The sequence below is a fragment of the Protopterus annectens genome, chromosome 7.part0 (genome assembly GCF_019279795.1).
Source record: "Protopterus annectens isolate FY-2018-M chromosome 7.part0, PAN1.0, whole genome shotgun sequence".
Lineage (NCBI taxonomy): Eukaryota > Metazoa > Chordata > Ceratodontiformes > Protopteridae > Protopterus > Protopterus annectens.
This window is the reverse complement of record NC_056739.1, coordinates 209,434,521-209,460,585: the sequence shown is the minus strand read 5'-3', so window position 1 is coordinate 209,460,585 and position 26,065 is coordinate 209,434,521. Positions and strand designations below refer to the sequence as shown.

The following is a 26,065-nucleotide window of genomic DNA, read 5'->3' as shown; positions in this document are numbered from 1 at the left end:
TACTGGAAGCTGTATCAGTTATGGTGAGTATTTGAGGAGATAGCTCTATTATCTGCCTTTTGCGCATTGTCTTACGAATTATGTTAAAGAGCCAGTACAGAACACTGGAATAGAGTACTACTCAGTCCTACTGAAAACAAAAACTCCAGGTTTTCATTTTACTCTGATGACGTAGGCTTTGTGATAGCGGATGTGGCGTGACGTGAGTGATACGGCTGTTGTTTTGGTATGCTTTCTCCGCCCCAATTGCTCTAGTCTGTATTGCGAACGGAGTTTGTCAGCTTTTTGTTGTGTTGGCATTAAGCCTAGGCTATATTGCGTGCATACATTTATTTGGTTTTGGTAGTATATTAATAGTTCTTATAGAAAATAGGAAATATTTGGATTTCTAACTTGGTGTACGGTTGTGCTTGTAAGTAGATCCTCGTTGAAGTTGCTCCTGTGTGTGACTGAGGCCGGAACGATTGTTTCTGTTTCTTCCGGGGAAAATTTGCAAAGATGAAGTTTCAGTATAAAGAGGAACATCCCTTTGAGAAAAGGCGTTCTGAAGGAGAGAAAATACGTAAAAAATATCCCGACCGGGTCCCTGTAAGTTTTGGAACGCTTATCTCTCTCTAGTCTGTAAGACCAGACGGCCTGATTGTCGATTAAGAGAAGCCTAGAAATGTTTAATGTTTCTGTCGTTTACCCTGTTGTTATTTACGGGAATGGTAGAATAGGTGTTGAGGTGCTGTCACTTTTTTTTGTCCAGAAGTTTCCTTTTGAAGAGTAAGTCGGTTGGTAGCAACTAATATATGATTAATGGATAGTGTGTACCTTAATTCTTAAGAGGGAAATGAGTATTCATGTTTCAGATTGTTCCTGATTTGAGGCTGTTGCTTTCTTTCTTTTTTTTGTTAATGATAAAGGACGAAAGTGGCATACCGTTTTATTGCTGAGTTTTATTAGTTAACGTTTTAAGCGGGGCCCTATCGTAGTACATAAGCATACTTTTTTGAGAACTGACTGCTGATTCATGGTGTTGTGGTTATGATGGTTTCTATAATATAGATGGCACATGTTTTATTGATCCTGGCGAGAAAGTTACTTCTAGGTAAGTATAACGATGCTCTTGAGCGTTTTCCTCATCCACGTTTTTAGGGGAGTGGTTTAAATTGATGGTTCGTGCAACATTGCCTTCCCATTAAACTTGACATTTTCTGGTGATGGTCTTTTAAGATCCATATTCTGTTAGCATAATTTTTCAGGAAGACAAACTAGAGTCTTAAAAGTTCTTGTATTGGTACCCCCTCCGTGCCTACTGATTTTTTTTAAAGTCTTACCACGTTATTGGGGATGGACGACCCACATTGCTGTGGGGCTTGAGTGCCCACTCTGCACCCGTGCACTTCCATTGAGGGGTATTGCAATGCCGAACCGGACTCGGTAGTGGAACGCCGGCTCCTGGAGCCGTCTTCATTATGGAGGTTGTAGTGCTGGACCGCCCTGCTGCCCCATCCCCCGGCACGCCCATTTTGTTTTGCTTATTGAGCCTTGGTCGCCTGATCTGCTCACATCGGTGGACCTAGCTTTCGTGGAGTAAAGCTGGTCTGGTAGTGTACTCAACTTGAAGTTTGTGGTAATGTCACATAATAAACCTTGGCTTAGTTTATCTAGCGTTTTTAATGTATTCATACTTTGGGCTAGTAACTTCTTTTCAGGGGCGACCCGAGGAGGCGTTTTGCTACTCGCGTTGAGTAATCGTTTGCATGTCTACTTAAACTGCTTTATGGGTTTTGTGAGGGGGTAATTACTTTATACCACCCGAATTTCTTTGTAATGCTGCTTTCAGGCCTGATTTACGCGTGCTCAAGACGCACATATTTTGGAGATATGTTCTTCTCTTTTTAGGCTTGAGTTCTCCCTTCACACGATTTTCTGAATTGTCCTCATCCCATATGATTTATTTAAGTTGTCTAGTAGACATAAAACATTGGGTGAGCAGTATACTAATGGCACTAATAAACGCGCATCTTACAGACCCCCTTTTCAGAAGCAGAAATAAATGATCATCTGTGCAAGAATGTTTGCAGTGTAGTACATTAAGTTTACAGGCTTTAGGATGTCTCTTTGATAATGTGTTTGTTTTCCTTCGTTTTTGTCACTCCTTTAAAGCTGTTTTGAGTGGTGTCCTACGCTGTTCCTGGAAGCAGGAAGAGTTGTGTGGTATTTTTTATGCTAAGTAGATGTCCTTTTTGTTGTTAGATGGTGCTACTTTTTATTGAGAGGTATGTTCCTGGTGGTGGGGTGAATCTTTTGGTTTCAGTGCATACCCTCAGGTGGTTTTATCTTAATTGCTGCCAAATTTAATGTGTAGGCTCCTCAATTCAGAGCCCTGAAACAACTGAACTAGCTTGAATTATACAACTGTATAACATATTTGCAGTTTATTACTGCATGCAATCTTATGAAAAATTACCATTGCAAAAAAACGCCTTGTAGCACTACTGTCCGGGTAGAGACCTTTGCTCAACTTACTAATAATAACTGCCTAAACTCTGGAACAACATCCTAGCAAACCTAAAACAGACAAACTTTCCACCTTCAAGCCTGTACTAAAACACCTAAATGACCCACCCTCAACTCATTTTCATTTGTCAGCTCATACCCCCCATACACCTGTAATGTTTGTCTTGTACAACAATTTTCTACCACTCTTCAATTCCTTTCTTTATCCCCACTTTGCGTGTCATTGTTTTTCTGGCTTTCCCGCTTCATTTGTCTCAGTCAAATATGTTTCACTACCTTTTTTTTTTTTCTTTAAGTTCTGTCCGTGTGTAGCCTAGTGTTCTTACCCAAGCTGTTCTTCACTCTTCACTTATACAGTACTTCTCTCACTTATCAACTGTTGTATATCTACCCAATTAATATTTCACACTCTTTATCTCACTTTTATCTGTACTGTAACCCCCGTTAGTTATGTCTTAACTGATCAGATCCAGTGTTTGCTTGTATATACACAGCAGATAAGCAATTTATAAACGGTATATACAAAATGTTTTATTATTTGGAATTTCATATTGTTTATATTTTTATTTTATTTTACATTTGTTGACCGGGATAGTCCGACTGGATGCATGTCCATTTTCAGTGGAGTCCCAGGGAGAAAAGCTCCAAGGGTAAGCAGATCCAGCATTACATATTACAAACAGACTATTTACAGAGATTACATAAGTAAGCAAGTTAAACAAGTTCCACAGGTTACAGTTAGTCCTGAGCACAAGTCAGGATTAAATTAAATTACACAGTAAACTGGTTAACAGATTTTTACACATTCGAGTTAGCCAGGCTTGATACATTGACATAGCCAGTTAAGTGACAAATGTTGTTTGAGTCTAGTTTTAAATTGACCTAAGTTGGAAAGTAAGGTAATATCAGCTGGAAGAGAGTTCCAGGATCTACTTACAGAGTTTGCAAAGAGAGAATCACCGGCTGTGTTATTAATTTTGCTAGTCTGAATTAGTAGTTTGTTAGAGGATCGAAGCGGTTTAGGATTGTTATAGGGGGTGATAATATTTTAAAGTGCAGGAGTATTGTCCGGATTATAGAGGATTTTATAGGCCATAATCAGTTGGTTATACTGGATTAGGCTAGGTAGTTCAAGCCAACCAAGCTGATTTAGATTGATGCAGTGATGTGTCCTAAAAGGCAGTCCAGTGGCAAACCTGGCAATGTGGTTGTAGCAAATTGAGAGTTTAAGGACAGTCTTGTTCAAATTCGAGAGTAGAGGGGATGCATATAGAAGGGTTGAAAGAAGGTGAGAGCGAGCTACGGCAATTTTAGCTGGAGGGGTTAGGAAGGCTTTTATTCTGTAAAGTGACCCTAGTTTTTTATTGATGGTTTTGATAGTTTGGTTAACATGTAGGTCAAATTTGAGATTGTCTATGATGACACCTAATAGTTTTGTAGATGGGTCAGGGGAGATTATTGTGCCATCATTTGATTTTATGGTAAAGGTGAAAGCGGTAGACCTACGTGTTGGTGAAAATAACAGCATTTTAGTTTTTTGGGATTTCGGATCAGACGATGTTCAGAAAGCCAGTTTTCTATTGTATTAAAGGTGGTCTGGGTAGCTGACCATAACTCTACTGGAGATGTGGCTGAGCAAATCAGAGTAGAGTCATCAGCATATTGGATACAGCTGACTTTTGGGATGACAGTATAAAGATTGTTAATGAAGATGGAGAACAGCAAGGGCCCTAGTGTAGAGCCTTGTGGTACTCCGAGGGTGTTACGTAGAAGATTAGAGAGTTTGTTCTGCCAGAGGACAGCCTGCTGTCGACCATTCAGGTAGGATTGAAACCATTGGAGGGCTCCAGTATATAGACAGAATGTTTGCAGGGTGTGGATTAAAAGTTGGTGATCAACCATATCGAATGCCTTGGAAAGATCCAAAAAGAGGGCTGAGGATATATAATTATTGTTGCGATTATGGTTTATGGTGTTAGTAAAGGCTAGGAGGGCTGAAGTAGTGCTGTGATGAGGATGGAAGCCATGCTGAGTCTGCCATAAGGCGATTTTGGATTAGGTGGTGCACGAGTTGTCTATGAATACATTTTTCCATAATCTTTGCAAGTGGAGAGAGTATAGCTATTGGCCTATAATTGGAGAATTCAGTAGAGCTGCCTCCTTTGTGAAGTGGGATTACATAGGATATTTTCCAGATGGTGGGAATTTTAGCTTCTACTATGGTTCGATTGATTAGTATTGAGAACGGGGTAAGCAATAGCATCAGCTGATTTTTTTGTAGGTACTCTGCAGGGAGTTGATCAGCAGAAAGTGTAGTGGGTTTTAATTTTTTGAGCAAGGTACGGATAAGTGAAGTGGTGACCGGTTGGAAGCTGAATGCAAGTAGGTTTCTAGGGGTGCTGCTTTCAGGACCAGGGGAGCTAGGAGGTGGTTGGCTAGCTAGGGCTTGAATGGTCTCAGTAAAGAATTAGTTAAAACTATCAAACATCTTCATGGGTTTTATCAGTAGTAGCATCAGGGATTGGGGTTGAAGTTTGCCCAGGATGTAGTAGATTATTTAAACCTGCCCAAGACTTCTGAGGGTTATTTTGATTTACTGTCTGTAAATTACAGTAGTATTGTTTTTTGTCTTGTAAAATTGATTTTTTGGTTTCGTTCCTGGATTGCCTGTATTTAATGTGATCTTGATGGTCTTTAGAAGAATGCCATAAAGCCCATGCTTTGTTTCTAAGGGTAATTTTGAGTTTAGACTCTATAGAAAGCCATGATGCAGTTTTTGCCTTGGTTCTCTTTGAACAAACAGGTGCATGCAAATCAAGGATCTCAAGGAATTTGTTGTTAAAGTATGCTACTGCTTCCTCTAAGGGGAGGTGTTTTAGAATAGACTTAACTACATAAGTTTAGTTCTTGTTGGAATTTGGCAGGGTCAAAGTTTTTATTGTTTCTAACCTTTCTGAGTAAGGGTTGTTGGGAATTAATGGTTTTGTGCTTAATTACATATGTGAGAAGGTGATCGCTTAGCCTTAGGCCATTAAGGAGGGTACCAGAGGTGTACAGTTGGGGGTGACTGTTTATGAGTACCCAGTCAAGTATACTTTCTTTTTGGTTGGGTTTACCTATCCTGGTAGGGGTGGATATGATTTGTGTAAATGCATGCAGGTTAATATGGGTGGTTGGGGATTCTAAGGAACAGGTGCCCCAGCCTATGTTAAAAGTCTCCAAGTAGTAGGGTTTCTTGGGGGTAGTGACATGATAACCAGTGCAGGATTTCTTCAAATGTAGATATATTGTTACCTGGGGGAAATGTACATATAGATGATATTAATGCATTTATTTTTATTAAGTTGCAATTTGGTGGCAAGAATCTCAGAGTTATTAATCTGAGGAGGTTGTATTACATCTATGGTGACATTCAACTCAGATTTATAGAGTACAGCTACCCCCCCCCCCTTCCTCGAAGCACGATCCAGCCTGTGTATGTTGTACCCAGGTGGTAACACTTCATTGTCTTTAGTGTTAGGTTTTAACCAGGTTTCAGATGAACAGAGAATCTAAGGGGAGTGGACATCCAGAAGTGCATGCAATTCATGTACCTTGTTATTAATGCTTCTAATATTGAGATGACAGACTAGGAGAGAGTTAGTTGGCCTATTAATTGTAGGTTTGTAGCTTAGATTACAAGTAGAGGGGGTATGTGTATCTGAAGTGAGTGGGCCAGGGTTGGGGTGAATATCACCACCAAGTATTAGGTTGAGTCTATACTTGGTGATGAACTTCAGGAATTTGTTTATTAGTTTGTGGTAGTGTTTGGATCTAGAGCTAATGTGCCTGGGGTTGAGATGTTGATAGACTGAACAAGATGTTGGATGGGATCTGGTACTCTAAGTATGGTTGAAGGTGGAAGGATTTACAGCTGGGGTGATAGTATGGCCTTTTGGGACCTGAAATCCCGTAAGAAACTGGTTTTCATACAAGGTAAGGAGGTATGGTGTGAACAAGAGGGGTAGCAAAGAGGAGTATATCATTATATGTGATTCAGCTAGTGAGTGAAGGAACCGTTTTACCTGGTGATGCAACACCAGAAGATAGAGTGGTGAGGTAAAGGTACTGGAAGGGGGATGGGAGAATGCCAGATGAAAGCCAATAGGCTTTGTTGTACTGTACTGGCTCACCGTCTGTTTCGTGCAGGAATGGGAGTGGACAGATTGATTGACAAGCCTAATGCCTGTGATGTGCTATGCAAATGATGCATGACTGGCATGCAATGCAGATTTGTCAGTGGCATTGTGCATACATTGCTGATTAACACGTGTGACTTTTGAGTGTTCCGCAAATAAGAGGGATAGAGTGTGAGAATGTCTAGCAGCAGGAATTTTCATTGTGTAATCTTTGTTTACTCTCTTCCTCAATGTAGTGCGATCTCTGAGTTGGTATATTGAAGTAGCATGGGTTGTGGGGGTACAGTGCTCTTACAGGGGGGGGGGTGTAAGGGGGCTTGCCCCCTGCAAAAGCAGATAGAAGTAATTATATCATGGTTACGTTTGCATTTGCTGTCCTTAGTAAGATGCTTTTAAACTTATGTGACGAGAAGCTATAAAATACCCAGTTTCTGTCCGTTTTGCAAACAGTCGTCAAGTTAATGAAAAAAAGTACATGCCCTATACGAGGCAACCAACAAACTCACTTTGTTCAAATGAGTATTCATGCGGTCAAGAAACACATGACATTGTTTATTCATGAGTAATGGATGTCATCCTGAATACTGGATGTCATCCTGTTGCTGGGTGTTGGGCGGGGTTTGGATGGTGCTTACTACTGTACATCCTCTGAGCCAGTAGAGTACTACATTGCCATTTATAATGTCATTGATGAAGCAGTAGGGAGTGGATGGATGAGCCCATCACATAGGTTTGGCAGTTATGTAGGCATTCCCAGCTGTGATCCTAGAGGCAACAGGGGCCATTGCTTCAGGCAGTGTAGCTCAGGAGGGCTAATGTGGTGAGCTTGACTGAGTTGCTGTGCGGCGGGGCAATGCGCTGCCTGCCCGCCACTCAAGTCTTCACTGAAGTACAGTGGGGAGGTGGGGAATTGGGGTATGGCTTAACCTAATCCATGACATAAATATCATGCTTCTGTCAAATTACTTCTGTTCCCCTCATTTCTTTAATCTCTGTTCTTATTTAACTTTTTATACTTCTGTCTTAAAAAATTTACACATGTAAACCTGCAAAATTTCCAACCCTTTTAATTTTTCAGAATATTTATTGATGTTTTGTGGTATTTAAGCACTCTATATCATGTAAGTTACATTTTCTTTAACACAGTGTTTTTTCTGTTAAACTTAAGTATTGCATATGCTGTCACGTTTCTCTCTTCCCTACTGCCACGTTTTTGTAATATCTTTTGTACTGCTTTGTTTATATACAGAGCTGCATTACTAATTCTGTACTGCTTTGTTTATATACAGAGCTGCATTACTAATTCTGAACATTCTAAACTGTTGGAGCTTTTCTTCCCAGTCATCCACTGAAAATGGGTATGCTGGTCATCCCTGTTGTACACTCCCAGTAAACAAATGTTAAGTAAAAAAAAAAAAAAAAAAATCCCACCAGTGGAATGTGGATGGCTGAGACCCCGGGCACCTGTAGTTTCCACAACTGCCCCCAGCAGAAAAATGAAGATAGTTCAGGATGTTTGGAGTGGTTAGTTAGACCCGGTGTGGATGTGGGCCATTGGGTATCAGCGCCGTATGGATGATGTAAGAGACCAAAAAAATAAAGTTCATCTTTGCATAGTTTCGTTACAGAACTAGTTTTGTATCTAGATGTGTTAAGAACAGTCTGTGTAATTTTGTAAAACATTTGTTTTTGTCACGAGTATCTTAGGTGCATCTGCAGGGGCTTTTCTGTCCCGACCTCCTCTGAAAATGGGCTTTGCCCAGTTGGACTTTCAGTCAGCAAAGACAAAAAATATTTAATTAGAGCGACTTTTGCCTTTTTTATGGCTGATTTTAAATTTTTTATTTATTTTACTTCGGTCTGTATGAAGGAGGAATTGTATCTACTTCTCTGAAGTGCAGAATAACACAGAAGGTCTTTGGCTAACAAAGTTTGCAGATGACTGCAAACTAGGAGCCGTAATCAAAACTCCTAACTATGTGGACAAACTACAAAAAGGCCTCACTGAGACAGATACCTGCTGTCAAAGCCATGGCCTGAAGCTCAATGCCAAAAAGTGTATTGTCATCTCCTTTGGTAAAAACTCTGTACCCATGAGCTACCACGTAGCTGGTAGTCTACTTAATGCTGAAAATGTGGTGAGACCTTGGGACACAAGTGGACAGTAGTCTGTCCTTTGATAATCACATCACCACAGTGGTCAGGAAATCCTTCTAGGTGGCTCATCTCATCACAAAAGGATTCTCATCCAGAAAAAGAGGTAATTGTTCCCCACTACTCATCACTCATTAGACCCATTATAGAGTACAACACCCCTTTTGGTATGTACCTCACAAGACATCTACAACTACTGGAAAGACCACAGAAATACCTCACAAAGAGGATTAATGGCCTCAAACAGATGCCCTACGTAGACAATCTCAAAAAACTACAGCTTTACTCCATTGCATATCGCCTACTCAGGGGCGATCTCTGCCTAATATACAAAGCTACAGGTTCATACTAGGCTATCTGCCCTAGGGCATTTATAAGCCTAGCCAGAATGTGTTTGGCTTTCGCCACCCATTTTAAATTTATTTTGCTATGCCCTTTTTTGAGGTTAGTAGACTGTGCCTCTGTCTAACAGTGACACAGAAGTGATACCCGGGGTAAACCTACGATCTCCCATCCACTCATCAAGATTCCTTTTGAAGAGAGTCAATGAGGGACTCTACCTAACCTGGACTGGGACTTTATTCCAGAGTGAAGGGAGCCTCTGGGTTATGAATTTGTCCCTCCAGAATGTCCTATTTATTTCCGTGCTGAGGTTCAAGTCTCTCGAGCGCGTAGCTCGATGGGATTTGGATTTTCTGAGGTGCAGCATGTCCATTAATTCTGGGTTGGACATGGCTTTATACGTCAGGCACAAATCGCCTCTGAACAGGCGGTATGCCACTGAGTAGAGCTGAAGTTTCTTTAACTGGGCAGAATATGGCATCTGTTTGAGCCCTTTGATCCTCTTGGTGAGGTACTTTTGCGGTCTTTCCAGTTGCTGCAGGTGTCTGGTAAGGTACATCCCAAAAGGGGAATTGTACTCAATTTATGGGCCTGATGACAGATGAGTAAAGAGGCACGATGACCTCCCCTGATCTAGATGTGAATCCCTTCATGATTAGATGGGCTATATAAAATGTTTTTCTAACCACTTTGGCCACGTGGTTGTCAAATGAGAGATTGCTATCAACTTGGGTCCCCAGGTCCCTAATTACTACTTCTGTACTTAATGGATTACCACCTACGTGGTAATTTGTGGGCACTTCGTTTTTGCCAAAGGGGATGTCTATACACTTTTTTGGCATTTAGCTTGAGGCCATGGCTCTGGCACCAGTTGTCTGTTTCTATGAGGCCCTTTTGGAGGATGCTTGTGTCGGCTGGAGAGTCTATTATGCCACCCAGTTTGCAGTTATTTGCGAACTTGGTCAGCCACAGTCCTTCCGTGTTGGCCTGTACCTCCGAGAAATATATACCGAACAAGAGAGGTCCCAGGACTGAGCCTTGTGGGACACCACTTGTAACTGGTTTGGAGTCTGACATGGCTCCAGCAATTCTAACCATGTGGGTTCTGTCCTTGAGCCAGTTTGCAATCCATCTAGTGACATAGGGGTTTATATTTAAGCTGGTGAGCTTATCTATAATGCCCGAGTGGGGTATTGTATCGAAGGCTTTTGCGAGGTCCAGGTAGGCTGTGTGGACCACCTCCCCTCGTCAATGGCCTTGGTGACTGTTTCAAAGAAATCAACCAGGTTTAAGAGGCAGGATCTGCCCTTAACAAAGCCGAACTGGGTAGGATCCAGTGTCTGTAGGTCCCCAATATCTTTATTTATGAGGTCCATGATGATCCTTTCCATAGCTTTGCAGACCAAGCTAGTCAGGCTTATGGGGCGATTAGTTTCCAGGATCCGTTGAGGCACCACCTTTACGGAGAGGGACCACTGTTGCTGTACGCCACTCTTTGGGCACATATCCTGTAGTAAGGCTGAGATTGAACAGTAGTTTTATGTTTGGGTTTAGCTCTTCTTGGAGTTCATGTAGGACGCAGCCCGGGACACCATCTGGTCCCATTGATGCTGTGTTTTTTGCTTTGGAGAGGGCGGCTCTTACCTGAGCATCTGAGATGTCAGGGGGGCAGCACTCTGCTGGGATAGATATTTGCCCTTTTGGTGGGGAGGGGGGGGAGAAGTTTGCGCTGAATCTGTCTGCTATTATGTTGGCAATGTCTGTGGGTTCGGTGTATTTTTTTTTTTTTTATTTTTGTCATTTTGGACTAATTCTGAGCATATATGGGAATTACCACCCAGGTTCCTAACCTAACTAAAGAAAGCCTTGTGATTATCCTTGGTGTCCTTTGCAGTTTTTCTCTCGAAGCTGGCCTTAGACAATTTTATGAGTGCCCGTAGATTTTTGCTAATACTGATCAGTGATGCCTTCCCTTTTTGGGATTTTGCTCTATCATTTAGTAGCTTCCTCCTTCTATTGTATAGTTTGTTTATGGCTGGGGTCCACCAGACAGGACGTCTGCCTTTGGAGGATTGGGTCTTGGTTTTATTTGGGATAGCATGATCCATGCATTCCTGAAGGTGTTCATAGAGTGAGTTTATAAAGGATTCTGCGGTCTGGGCCGTATTTTCCACAGGCCTGGGGGCTTTGAAGGATTCCACCTCAGTTTTGAGGAGTGGGAAATTTGCTTTAGAGAAGTTTTTCACTGTGGTTTTCTGGGCAGGGGGTGGGGTCGGGATGTGAATTTCCAGTGAGATTAGTTTATGGTCTGATCTTACCAATGAGGGATACACTTCTGGTCTGGAGCATAGAGTCCCCATGTTGGTGATGATCAGGTCCAGTATGTTTTCCCCTCTTGTGGGAGTGGTAACAAGTTGTTCCATAGCATTTCAGTTTATAAATTCTAGGAACCTTTGGGCTAGGGTGTTGGAGCTAGAGTAATGCTCCCAGTCTATGTTTGGGTAGTTGAAGTCGCCCAATATAATGGTGTTTGGAGAGACCTTCATATTTTCCAGCCTTCTCAGGAAGGCCGAGTGGGGTTCCTGGGTTTGGGAGGGTGGTCTGTAGCAGGCTATAAACTGGAAGGCAGTTTTACCCACTGTTAGTTGCACATGGATAGTCTCTGATGCTTTGTGCTTTGCTACCAACCTGGAGGTGTGCGTATCTTTGAATATCGATACTCCCCCTCCTTTTGTGGTTCGGTCCAGGTTTTGGGGCCGAAAAGCATGGTATGAGGTATAACCTGGTAGTGCTGGGGTGCTCTCGGGAGCCCTGAATCAGGTTTCTGTTACTGCACAGATATCGATGTTCTCCATGCTAAGGAGAGTTTCGAGTGCGTGCATCTTGAGGTTTAGACTTCTGGCGTTGAGTAGCATTACTCTTAGTTTCTTATCCCTTGTGATACCTGTGGAGGAGGTGGGTTTGTCTTTTGAGCCTTGCCTAAAAAAGGCACTATGGGGATAGCAAGAGCCTTTGCCAATATGGGGTGACAGGTGCAAGCCGTCCCTAGCGAAGCATCGTGGCTTGTCGAGCATATCATCCCAAGCTGACAGACATTGGATCCCCTTTGAATGACACCAGTACTTAAGCCAATTGTTGAAATTGATCATCTTGTCTTCATATTGTGGCATCATTCTTAGTGAGGGTAAGATGCTACTCAAGGTCAGGGTCATACATGCCTGGGCTACATGCTCCGAGAGCTCCTGTATGTCTCTTTTCATGTAGTCCAGGGAGGTACGTCTCAGGTCATTCACACCAGCATGGACAATGACCCGAGTCGTATTTGTACTTGCCTTGGAGTGACCTGAGTGCTTATGTTATATGGCGGATCCTAGCGCCCGACAGGCTGCTCACCGTGACCATCTCCTTGTTCAGCCTGGTGAGCGGGACGACAGTGTGCCTGACTATAGTCACCTATTACAAGTGTATCAGGTGTGTTGTTTAGTCTTAAGAGCTGTGACTATTCGGCACACTCTCTTTGTGAGATATGTGTTGCACGTGTTTTGTTTTGGGATAGTGGTTGCTTGGGTGTCTGCTTTGGAGGTCTCTGCTGCTTAGGCAGATCTTTATTTAGAGCCTCCGAGTATATTTTTGTGTGATTGTGTTTGGTTTGCTGTCGTGGTAGGTCTATGTGAGGCTGGAATTGTAGCGAGTGTGGTTTCCTTCTTCTCCTAACTGGTTATGCCAGTACTGAGTTGAGAGAGCTTAGCCTCCAGTTTGGCTATATGGTTGCATCTCTCACATGTGTTGGAATTTGTTGGGAGGAGGAGAGGGTTGTCTGTGTACATGAGGCAGTTGTAACATTGCCTCAAGATTCCCAGATTCACCAGCTGGACCGGAGAGGAGATTGACAACTGACCTTTGGACATGCTAGAATAATATTGGGAATTCCTTTATAATTGAAAACAAGGGCCAGTGTGGAGTGAGGGTGTAGTGCTTTTAATTTTTAGTGCTGACTTGTATAATTGCTTTAGTGAGCAAGTGCCAGGTAACTTAAGTGCAATGCGTTACAGGTAACTTACATGCAAAAACGACAAATAGTAACTTTCTTTCAAGTGAAACAAGGAAATAAGTGCAGTAAGCAATGCAGATATCACTAGTGATCCACAGAAGTGCTGAGAAGCCGCGTATTACGTGGAATTGGCGTTCCAGGGAAATAACAAGCAAACAAAACAAACAAGCATATAAACAAAGCTAGATTCAGCAGGACTGGATCCAGTCTATGCTACAGCAAACAAGGTGTACCAATTTCAGTAAGATACAGTTCAAATATTCAGGCACTATAAACCTTTAACCAGAAATTCCCAGCTCAGAAGGGCAGAGTCCAGCCTCTTCTCCCACAAGAGTGCAGACCACGAACCTTCTTAATGTAAAATAACTGGCCTGAAGCCCAAATGCTTAAACCAGAACTAATACACTTTAACAATAACAGACACTGGGCTCTCAATCAGCAGTTCCCAACTTAGAAGTATGAAAGCTACCTGTCCTGCCACCACAGTGCATGCCACAAACCTTCCTAATGTAAAACAACTAGCCTGAAGCCCAAGTGCTTAATCCAAAAGACTTAGAATGATAGCTACACTTTAATCAAGTTACTACCAAGCAGTAATAAATACAAATGAATACTTTAGAGAATGCCTGGATTAGTGCTCAAGTTACACAAACAAGGCTAGATCCAGCAGGCCCGAATCCAGTCTATGCCACAGCAAACAAGGCGCACCAACTTCAGTAAGAAACAGTTCAGATATGCATGCACTCTAAGTCTGTAACCAGAAATTCCCAGCACAGAAGGGCAGAGTCCAGCCTCTCCTCCCACAAGAGTGCAGACCATTTCAGCCAGAGCTGTTGGATGTGCTCCACTTAAAGAAATCACAATCCCTCCGAGTTACACGCTCTAGGGACCTAAACCTTGTCACCACAATAAACAGAACATGCTGGAGGGATAGATTCCTGTCCCAGAGACTTCCCATACTCTCGAACAGACTACCTATCTGTGTCAAACAGAGCTCCTCATTAGCACTCTTCAAGAAAAATCTTGATGATTGGATGGGAAATGGGAAATTCACCCCACGGATCACTTCTGTGGCTCTGCTCGACAGGGCATAGGAAAATAATTTTCTTGGGTGGCGAAAGCCAGGGTACATTTTTTGGCTAGGCTTATATAGGCCCTAGGGCCAATAGCCTAGTACCTACCTATGAACCTATTTCTGTTTGCATCAGACTTGGTCCCTGACTTTTTTTCATTTGTCCCTTATTTCCTTGGTTGTTCGTGTATATGACTTGTTATTAAGCTGCAAGTTACAGACCTTTTCAGTGATTTGGGGGAGGGGATTGAAAATATTTGGAACAGAGTCTGGGGAGGTATTTTGATGTGGGGAGAACCAAATGGTATTTTTTAAGCTCAAAGTGCAGAACAGATTGTTTTTTTTTTTTTCCTGAAAAGGTTTTGTGAGAAATTATTAAAGGAAAAGGTTTGGGATTTGTATGAAACTTCACTGTGAATGTTGAGACGTGCAGTATGCGTAGTTGGCAATATGCTGCTTATGTACTCGTAAAGAAATGTTTGTTTAGAGCTGTTGAGAGGGCGGGGCTTAAGTAACATGGATGGGTTATAGTGGGACATAACATGGTGAAGAGGAGTAAATGAGTTAAAGGCAAGATAAAGCAACACAGCATGAGATGGGGTCTATACTTGTATCATTTAAAATCTGGGGTATTAACATTGTGAGTGGAGATTAATATGAAAGAGGTAAGCCTCTAATGTGACTTAGACACTAGTGGCACAGGTGCAGTTTTAGAGCGTTACTGACAGTCCCAGGACAAAATGGCAGCTGATTATCGAACACAGGGAAGAGTTTATGTAATATATGCGAGTGATTTGTAAAGTCAGATGCTTTGGCTGTACTTGTATACCACTATTTAACATCGTAGAAGAAGTTTTTATCTTTTGGTCATTGCATGAATGTTGTGCTCTTAAAACTGCACCCTAATTGAGTGTACTTGTTTTGCTTTAAATTGCTTTCCCGGTACCTGATTAGAAACGCACACGGATAGGAGAGTATTTGTGTAGTCTGGCATGTTAGTGAGTTTAAGACGTGTACATTGTTATGTGAATACAGAAGTGTCTTTGTACAACTAGCTATTATTTGAAGACTGTTTTTATACATTAATAAACTCTAACAAATACAGCTGATGAATCATAGGGTGTTGTAGTGAATTCTTGGGAGCAAGTCTTCGGCTAGATTTCTTCAAACAGAATTACTTCAATATTGTATTTCCGATATCTCTGTACAAACTAAGACAGGAAAGGTAATGTTGGGTGTGTGGTGGTACACATTGCTATAAGGCTGCTAGTAAAAAAAAAGTATTGGCTAGTTATGCTTTTAAGCATATTGTCAGGCGGTGTTAGGCATGAGAGAGTATGCAGCTTGGGAGTAGGGAATGTTCTAAAACGGTAGGACACAGTGAGTGTCATTGGATAGGGAGCGTAGGGTTATTGGACATCATGGAAATGGGTACATGTCATTAGATGAGGAATATAGGATTATTGGATGTGTCATAGATGGGAGGGCATGACATTTCACTGTAGAATAAATATTTTGTTAATGTTCTAAATGGAAGAACTGTTTTGAATGGTCATGTAAAAGGAGGGGGTGAAAATTATTGGAGAATATTCCAAAAAAAACTCCATATGGCTTGACAGATAATACCACTGATTCCTGTATTTGGTATATAAAAATAACCATGACTTGATCTTGTTTAGATTTGTTTTTATTTTTTTTTTTCTGATCGGGGGATAAAATGCTGCTATATTCAGTTCATGAATAAATTTTGCCTGCTTGACTGTCCACAGAAGACTTCTTTTTAGATCACCACATGGGTCTGTCAGCAGAGCTCAAGTAAATTTGGTACTGTTAAGCGGAGCACTTGTCTTGGCATGTGCTGATATCTTATGGACCATGGTGTTCTGTGCGAATAAACTGTAAATTGAACCCCGTGGGTGTCTGAGAGGGAAGTCATTTTCTGCCAAGTTTGGGATGGTGTAATTGGTGGACCTGTTCGGGTGGTGGGGGATATAGAAACTGGAGTTGGACATGTTTAGTTTGTGGGGCATTCCAGTTTATAATCTCTGCCTCCTCTAGCAACAGTTTCACCAATTTATTATTCAATGTTTTTTTCCTCCCTTTGCTTTCTTGTTTCATTTGTCTTTCTTCTATTTTCTGAGTCCATTCAGAAAAATCCAGACTTATTTAGGCCAAAGTGAGTCTCTTAGTCCCCTTCTGGCCCAGACAAAGGTGGTTCCTCCTGCTAAGTCCATGTCCTATAGAGTCATCTTTATCTGTGACTCTTCATGGCTATGTCTTCCTGCCTATCAGGCAGATATAGATCCCGTTCCTTGCCGTCTAAGACTGTGTAGTTTCTGCAGTTCTGTTGATGGTCATCAATTCAGTTCTGTTACTGTAGTTGCCTTTTATTTTTTCCTAAAGTGGAAAGCCTCTGGTATCAAAAGAATTGTCAATGCTTTCCATCTGGACTTCAAACATTGGCTTAAATCCTTTTTCAGCCCCTGTTCCTTCACTTCCTTCTCATTCAGAATTGTTGACACTGGCCTTGGTTATCCATTACAATTCATTTTGCTGATACTGTCTTTCATTAGTCTCAGCTGCATTGGATCAATAGGTTGTGCACTTGCAACTCCTACTGGAGCATCGAATGACTATAGTCTGTGTTCTCATGTGGTGCTTGGATTCATTTTTCCAATATTGGTATTGCACTAAACTCCTGAGTGTTCTGCCCTTCAGATGAGGTATTGACCTGAGGTCCTATCTGTTTTGATTTGGTGGCAGTGTAGGTGGATGTAAAAGATCCTGTATCGCTTACCAAAACATATGAGAAACGACATATATTTATTTTACAATTGTTTACCGGAGAGGTTCAACTGGGCAGAGTTGTCTGTTTTCAGCGGAGGCCCAGGAGAAAAGCTCAAGAACAATTGCTAACATACTATGCATAACATATGAGTATTGTGGTTTACACCTACAGTTATAAAATATAGCAGATAATCTGATTGCATAAGATGTTTATATAGATGTATTATTATATAGATGTATTAGTTTAGACATACAATTTAAAAGTATAGAAGGTAGTAACGTATGATTGTAACTTAGTCTAGGGGAGAGTTAGTGGATATAGATGGGACAGTGGGGAGTAGGTGGCAGTGAGTTGGTAAGTAATGTGTGATAATATATAGTGCATCTGTGGCAGTTTTAAAGAGGAGGTTGGATAGTGGGTGGGGGAAAGGAGTTAGAATATGTCAGCCAGGTGCTAGGCAGTTACAAGTAACGTGTGATAATATATAGTGCATCTGTGGGAGTTTTAAAGAGGTTGGATAGTGGGTAGGGGAAAGGAGTTAGAATATGTCAGCCAGGTGCTAGGCAGTTGCATGTCCAGGGGTTGTTTAGGTGAGAAATAAGCTGTTTTGTGAAGATGGTTTTGTTAGATTGTACCCTGATTTGTTGTGGTAGGGAGTTGCAAGTCTTGGCAATGACGCTAGAATACAGGGAGTCACCAGAGCTGTAATGGCGTTTGGAAATTGCGATCAGTGCCTTGTTAGTGGGTCTAAGTTCTCTATTGTTGGAGTAGAGGGTGATCAGGTCTTGTAAGGCTGGAGTTTTGTCAGGTTGGTACAGTATTTGCTGAGCTAGAAGAAGTTGGTTTAGAGCCAAGATGTTAGGGAGTTCCAGCCAGGAAAGCTGTTCTAGGGCTTGACAGTGGTGGGTCTGATAGGAGGAGTTTGTGGCAAATTTTGTTGTAGCATACTGATGGCTTGTTTAAATCGCTCTTATTTAGAAATAATTAGGACAGGAGAAGTATACAGTACGGTAGAGAGATGAGTATGAGCTAGGGTAATCTGTAAGAGTACCTAGTTTTTTGGTGATTTTGGTTATTGTATGAGGTATGTGTTTGTCAAATTTCATATTATTGTCATTAATGATCCCCTAGTAATTTGGTTTGTGTGACTGGGGAGATAAGGGGTATTATCTGATGCAGAAATAGAGAACGGGGGAGTAGGTACAGGTGCTTTGGAAGGATGGAAGAGCATAAGTTGGGTCTTTTTAGGATTTAGTATCGGCTGGAGTTCGTTAGCTAGGTTTTGAAGGATGTAAAGGCTTATGGATCTTGATGTGAAGTTGTTTGAGGGTGTGGGCAGAGCAGATTAAGATGGAGTCGTCAGCGTATTGAACAAGGTTTGCTAGAGGGGTGGCTTTGTGAAGATTATTTGTAAATATAGTGAAAAGTAGGGGTCCTAGGATTGATCTTGGGGTACTCCTAGTTTTACATGAAGTAGGGGGAAGGGAGTTTTTCCACTGAACAGCTTGTTGGCTTTGGGAGAGAAGGTCTTGAGATCATAATAGAGTGGGGGGTAGTTTTAATTTTGAGAGTAATGTTAGAAGTTTTGTATGGGAGACTTTATCAAACGCCTTTGATAAGTCAAGGAAAACTTCAAACACTAGTTTGCAGTTGTTGCGTATTTGCTAAGTTAGTAAAATGGATGAGTGCAGTGGTAGTGCTATGGTTGGGGCGGAATCCGTGTTTAGTTTTGGCAAGAAGATTGTTGGAGATGATATGGGTTGGGTTCTGGATGTGAATACATTTTTCCAGTATTTTAGCCAGTGGGGAAAGTATAGCTATAGGACGGTAGTTTGTTAGGTCAGTGGAGGTGCCCCCTTTGTGTATTGTTATAATGCAGGAGATTTTCCAGAGAATTGGCAGCTTTTGTTCTGAGATTGATCTGTTAATGATTGGGTAGGAAATGGCTTTGGTGGCTGTTTGTAGAATTTGTCAGTTAGTTTGTGTACTGCTAGGGTGGTGGGTTTGTTTGGTTGGTTGGTTGTCTATAGATGGTGTAAGTTGGTACAGGTTGAAGGGTGACTGAGTTGGTGGTGTTTGTTGGGTTATATAGTGTAGTGGTGGTTGAAGGGGTGAGTCTGACAGCTTGAGTATAGAGTTGGTAAAAAACTCCTTGAATTGGGTGGCTGTGTTTATAGAGGGTGGTGTCTGTCTGGATGAGGAGTTGATTTACCTGGTTGGAGAATACTGTTTAAAGTGACCCAGAGCTTTTGTGGGTTGGTGTTGTGCTTACTTTGAATTGCACTAAAGTATTTTTGTTTGTTTTAGTGGGATTTTTGTGTTTTTTGTATATAGTGTTTCTCACTTCTAAGCAGTCGTTTTGTTTTTGCTCCAGGTGTCCCATGCTTTGTCCCTTTGTTTCATAAATTGCCTAGTGCTCTTAGTACGCCATGGGGCATAGATGGTTTTTGTGCAGATTTGTCTTGGTGGGGCAAGTTGGTTGAGAAGGCGTATGAAGATAGTGCTGAAATACTCAACTGCTTCATCTAAAGGAAGCGTTAAAAGAGGGGACAGTCTTTAAGGGATGTATTAAGGTCGTCTGCCCTGAAGTTTTTAGTGTATCTGATGTGTTTAAGAGGGGCTAGTTCTAGTGAGTTTAGTTTGGTCTCTGATGATGAAGGTAGGGAGGTGGTCGCTTAGAGTGTCTGGTAGTGCACTGAAATTATGGGTGGAAGATGGGCAATTGGTGAGAATCCAGTCTATTATAGATTCTTTTTTGAGGTTTTGTCTATCGTAGTAGGGATTTGTATAAGCTGTGAGAAGCTGTAAATGTTGCTATGATTTGAAGGGTGGGGTGATTTAAGTGAGGTCCAGTCAATATTAAAGTCGCCTAGTACAGTGGTTTCATGGGGGAGGGTTTCTGATCTCCAGTGGAGAAGAGATTCTAGGGTTTTGATGTGATCTCCTGGAGGGATATATGATCCTAAGATATTTAGCTGTGTTTGTGTATTTAGTCTTAACTTAGCAAGTAGGATCTCTGTGTTATTAAATGCAGGGATTTCTATGTTAAATAGTTCAACATTGTTGTTCTGATATAGGAGAGCGAAACTGCCACCTCTTTTAGCTGTACAGTCTTTTCGTAGTATGCAGTAATCGGGGGGGGGGGGAGAATTTCTTCCTTTTAATGTATGGTTTAATCCATGTTTCTGTGAGGAAGATGTCAGGTACGTTTGATGCTATGGTTGCATGGAGCTCGGTGGTTTTGTTAAGAATGCTTCTTAGGTTATGATTTATTATTAGAATATCGGATGTTTTCTTAAGTAGGCTAGTATTGGTTTTAGGCTGATTTTGGTGATTTGGTGACTTATTGGATCTGGCTTGGGGTTGATATTGCCACTGTATAGCAGGTGAGAGGCAGTGTTTATTATAGTTTGTAGGTATTTGGATAAGGCTAAATCACGTTGTATGGATACAATAGATTTGCTTTGATAATGGAGGAGTTTGTAGGGGTGTAGGTCATAGGTGGTGTAGTTAAGAGTGAGGGTGAGATGAGTAAAGGGTAGTTAGTGAATGTAGAGGTGGGGTGACTTAAGTTGGAGATTGCAATGTTGAAGTAGGGTGGGGTTAGATGAGCTGTGATGGGCGAGTGCTAGTGTTAGAATTATTTTGGAGTACATGTTTGGTTTGTTAGAAGTGGTAGGAGTGTATACAGATAACCCTGTGGAATGTGTAGGGGTCCTGATTGTACCTCCCCACTCACAAACGTTGCTGCAGTCCATCCTACCAGTATACTAAGTGTAGTGTGTGTAATATGAGAGCAAAGGTGGGGGTGGTGGTGGTTGTTTGCATGATTGGCTGAAGGATGATGGTTGGGTGTGGTAAGGTTAGGTATAAAGGAAATGAGGGTAGGGAAGTGGAACGAGCCTGTGCGAAGCGGGCAGAGCCCTATGTAGGAGGTTAGAATTGAAGAAAAAAGTTTCAGGAATCTGATTAAGTAATGAAGATAAGCAGCATTGTACCTTAATTGCAGGGATTATGCCACTTAGGTGTTTCCACTATTTATTCACTGTGAATGGAAAAATAACTGCTGTGAAGGGATTTGGGTGACTTTACAGTAGACAGAAATATTGAATAATTGAAATAACTGTAGAGCACTGTCCTGCTTACAGAATGAGCTGCTTAGCCTGGGCTAAGATTCAGCTGTTTGGTGGTCTGCTGCCACCTAGTGGCAGTTAGTTGCAATGACAGGGAATGGAAGAAAGGGAGCGACCTTGCAAGTGTGTGCACGCTATGCCAATATAATAAAATTTAAGTAAAAGCACTAGCTAAATTGTTTAACTGGGAATACACCTACATAAAACTATTTCAGAGAGTAAAAGTCCCAGTAGTGAGTCCTTTTGCCTTCAGTTGTTTGCAGAAATTCTTCACTTGGGAAGGGAGGGGGCAGCCAAGAGTGAGCTGGAGCAGCATATGTGCACACTTCTTGGGGGGACCTGGTGGGGAGGGAGAGTAGAAGCAGCAGACTCTGGACTATTTTAATATTTCTGTACAGTAAACCATGGCAAAGTACAGTTTTTTAAAAAAAAATCCTTTGCATTGTTTTCCTCTAAATTTAATCCCCCCCTCATTTGCCATGACAAACACTTCAAATTATTTTTGCCTCACACAAACACCAATCCAGAACAAATTGGCACATGCTGAGGCAAGTGCTCCACTTGAGTTTTCATATAACCGAAAGTTTACATAAAATTTTTATCTGCTTTTTAATTCCTTTCTTATAATTTTTTTCTTGTAAGCAGTATACAAAACTGGATCCATGTGAATATATTGAGCTTCGTCTGTTTTGTTTACATTGTCATATGAGGCAAGTGCTCCACTTGAGTTTTCATATAACCGAAAGTTTACATAAAATTTTTATCTGCTTTTTAATTCCTTTCTTATAATTTTTTTCTTGTAAGCAGTATACAAAACTGGATCCATGTGAATATATTGAGCTTCGTCTGTTTTGTTTACATTGTCATAAATTTTTACTGTTCCGTTGCAAGCATATACATCCATGTAGTCTTCTTGCATCTGTGACAAATGACTTGCATCTGTGACAAATGACTAGTATCCCAGTTTATTTTCCCTGTTGCCTTTTAGGGTGGGTCATGCAAACGATACCTTGGCTCTGAAAAGGACAGGTTTCTTTACAATTAGCCTTTCTTTGATGGCAGGATTAATCTAGAAAATCGGTTATTCTTTTGGATCCCTTCTAGTACAGACAGATTCTTCTAATGCAAAAGCCACTTTGTGAATTTCCAAGACATTGCTGTCTTATCCTTCAGGCAAATCACACCCAGGTCTGCTTGACAGCACATCTTTTCCAAGTCCATTGGTAGTTAACAGTTGTGCCTTTTGTGGAGTGGGCTGTTTCCATCATTGTCGCCTCTGATGCCCTCTTGTTTGTTTTAAGATTTACAGAAACAGATGGTTCACTCCCCCCCCCCCCCCCCAGTATGGGTGTCCTACAAATGGCCAGACCCTTACACATAAATATGCGTATTGCTTAACTATTTAATGTGTGGGTACAGAAAAACAAAGGCTATAGCTGTAAATTATCTTAATTTTTTTTGTATTCCAAAAAAAACTTAACTGCATCAGAATTTCACAACACTTTTTTTAGATGTCCTTTTCTGGTTTTATCAGGTACAAAATAATAAATGTCTTTTTCCTGATTACCATACAAGTTATATTGAATTTCTGAGTCCCTTATGTTCTTTGCCAGTGGCTCTTAATATAAAGCAAATAACAAAGAGGAAAGAAGATACCCATCCCGTATTCCTCTGTTCAGACAGCTTATCAGAGAGGAACCTTCCTGCTTTAATTCTTGTCTCTGATCCCTCAAACATCTTCCTAATTAACCTTATTTTTGTGTTTGGGAATGTAAATACTTCCATTGTCCTACTTGTGAAATCCCAGCATACTCTGAATTATTTCTTTGCATCAAGACCCACCAACAACACAGGTATTTTCTTAGTTTTACTCCCATTTGGATCATCCTTGTTCAGTTCATGTTTTTAATGTTCATATTTAATTTGTAATTGTAGTTTAAAGTCTGCTGTGGCGACCCCTAACGTGAGCAGCCAAAAGAAAATTGAAACAGGGCTTTGTGAAGCTGGGTCTGATGGGCCTTTACCATCTCTAGGTATTAACAGCTACCACAGCTTTCTTCCAAGATGTTGATGCTTCCTTTCCTTTTAAAATACTGTTAAACAAAACTTTGCATATCTTTATCATTTTCTTCCCTCCTAACTTCAAGTTTCACAGGAATACTTGAGCCTTATATGCCTTTAACCTTGGCTTATGTAAGTCTTCCATAAGTATTTCCATTTATGCTCTTTCTTGATTTCAATATTCCTCTGCTTTATACAAATGTACATAAAATTTCTGAAATATCTCTTCATACCTCTACAGGTTCTGTGGTTGTTTTTCTTAGTTTGGCAACAGCCCTTTCTGCATTAAGCACGATGGCTTGTGTAACAATGTCAGAGTACAAACATGATTAAAAACAGGTGTTTTAACAGCAATCTTTCTAAACTCGTGCATATTATCCAAGTACTGCCTTATTTTATATTTAGCACTCTGCATTTGCTGCTTTTCTTGTTCTTTGAGATTGTCGTTATTCAGCAGTGCTTTAACCTTTGTCAGCCCCTTGCTATTACAAATGAAAGATGTATGGTTACGAAGTATTTTGAGCCCATTTTTAAACTCTTATTTTCATTTTATTACACTCACTATTGGCGTCTGAAGAAAATTCTGTGTTCCTTAACACTGTAATTTGCCCCACCGATTCCTTAAATTCCTCTCTTTAACAAATAGGTGGGAAATTTCCAGTGCCTCATTTTAACTTCACTACCCTGCATTTTTATCTTCATTTTTATTGGTGCTGATCTGAAGTCATTATTGGATGTGTATCAGAGCTTTCAGTAGTGATGGGAGGATATACATACATTTTCCCAAATGTGCAACAAAATGTAGAAGATTTAGGGTTTTTGCTTGGAAATGTTTGCACAGATATTTTTATACCCCTAGTAGACTGCAAATGTTGGAGGTGTGACAGGGAAGAAAGAGGTACTTGGGAACATATTTTCTGGGAGTGTGGTGGGTTGGCAGACTTTAAGGATTCCCTGCAGGATGCACTGTCGGAGATGCTGGGTGGGTAGATTGGTGTGACGAGGGATATGTTTTTTCTGAGCCATGGTATAAAATCAGAATTGCCTAGATATGGTAAGACTTTGCTGTGTCTGATTATGGTGGCTGCCAAAAAAGCAATCACTAGACAATGAAAATCCAAAGTCTAAACCAACTATATTAGAAGTAGTGAATGTAGTAACCGAGATAAGATGACTGGAATTGAGATATTTAGAAAAGGGTAGGAGCAGACTCCATAAGAAAAAAATGGGAATTGTGGGAACAGTACATACAGGGGAGGAATGAGGCTTAAAAGAAGACAGGACTTGAATGAGCTATGTAATGTTTGTATGAAAATTATTGGGTAGATTATAAGTAGTGTATAATGTTGGCAACTGGGAGTGTCAGTATGGTTTGTGATGTGAAATGCTTGCAACTAGGATTGTATCGGTGTGGTTCATTTTCATTTATATAAATGTGTGATTGCTTATGTCATAACTGATAGTTTTAATAAAGATGTTTCTTTAAAAAAGTGGCAGGAATTGAATAATTTATGCAGTGTTGCTTGTATTGTGATGTATAGCAATACATGTAAAGTATAATGTTTGTTAATTTAATACAATTTGATTACTGTTTGCCTATGTCACAAGTGATGATTCAATAAAGGAATTTATTTATTTTATTTTACATTGGTTTACCGGGAGAGTCCGACTGGGCATAAAACCCTTTTTCAACGAAAGCCCGGGGAGAAAAGCTCCACTGTTAGTAAACCGTTTTGTTAGTAGAGAGAAAATTGTATAATACAGTTTAAAAAAAAAAAAAAAAAAAAAAAAATAGTAACAGACATTCATAACGGTAAAAAGACTAGAACAGAATAAATTGGTCGAGTGGGAGACGAGACCTGTAATGTGACAAGCTTTCAATTGAATGCATGTGTTCCTTTGAAGTATAATTTTTATGTAGTCAAACCCAGTTATTGTATCTTTTGGGAGTACTGTGTCACTTCTCTCAAGAGTTCCTACTACTGAATTCACGTCTTCTATATAAAATGTTTTCAGAAATGTATTACCCTCTTTTTATTTTCCCTTGTATGTTCCCCAAATACAGTGTCAGTGTTGCATGTCAAGGTCCAGTCCCTGCTTATAAGTAATAGTCTCTGCTGAAAGCTGATCATTTCTCCCAACATTTTCTTACTCCATAGTTACAGTTTTAGGTAGAATATAAATACATGACAGAATAATGCTCCTCCATTGTTAGTAGCCCCGTGCTATCTGTTTTTCCCCCATTTTGTTACTATTGGTGCTCCTCAAGCAGTTAGTAGATGTAGTCCCCCTTTTCCTTTGTCTCTTTTCCCCTGATATTCTGCTTTTTATCCATCCTGAAATCCTTTCTCTCTATCAAATTTACATTGTCATTTCTTTCCAAATGTGTCTCCTACTGTATTCCTGTTTGCACTCTGCATTTCTTGGTATATTTTATTACGCTTACGTTTTTTATATATACCTGTGAGACCATCCACATTCCAAAGTATAGCATAGCCGTTATGGCCAGAAGTAATCCATTCCCACCTGTTCTACATGGTAGCTTTTTTTAAATGTCATTTTCCAGTTTTTGTGTTGTGTGTGCCCATTGACGTTTGGCAGGTTAATCTTTTATACAGTTGTTTCTTGTCACTTATTTATTTCATATATATATATATATATATATATATATATGTGTGTATGTATATATGTATGTATGTATATATATATATATATATGTGTATGTATATATGTATGTATATTATATATATGTATATATATATTATATATATGTATGTA

General features: G+C 40.6%; 1 protein-coding gene across 1 annotated transcript in view; it reads left to right on the top strand.

The window, feature by feature from the left end:
• Nucleotides 1-218: 218 nt before the first annotated feature.
• Nucleotides 219-26,065, top strand: part of LOC122806359 (GABA type A receptor-associated protein) — a 382,115-nt gene continuing 356,268 nt past the window's right edge. The window contains exon 1 of the mRNA XM_044076709.1: nucleotides 219-588. Within this exon, the coding sequence (XP_043932644.1) occupies nucleotides 499-588 (90 nt within the window). The 5' untranslated portion in view covers nucleotides 219-498. The remainder of the gene's footprint in view (nucleotides 589-26,065) is intronic.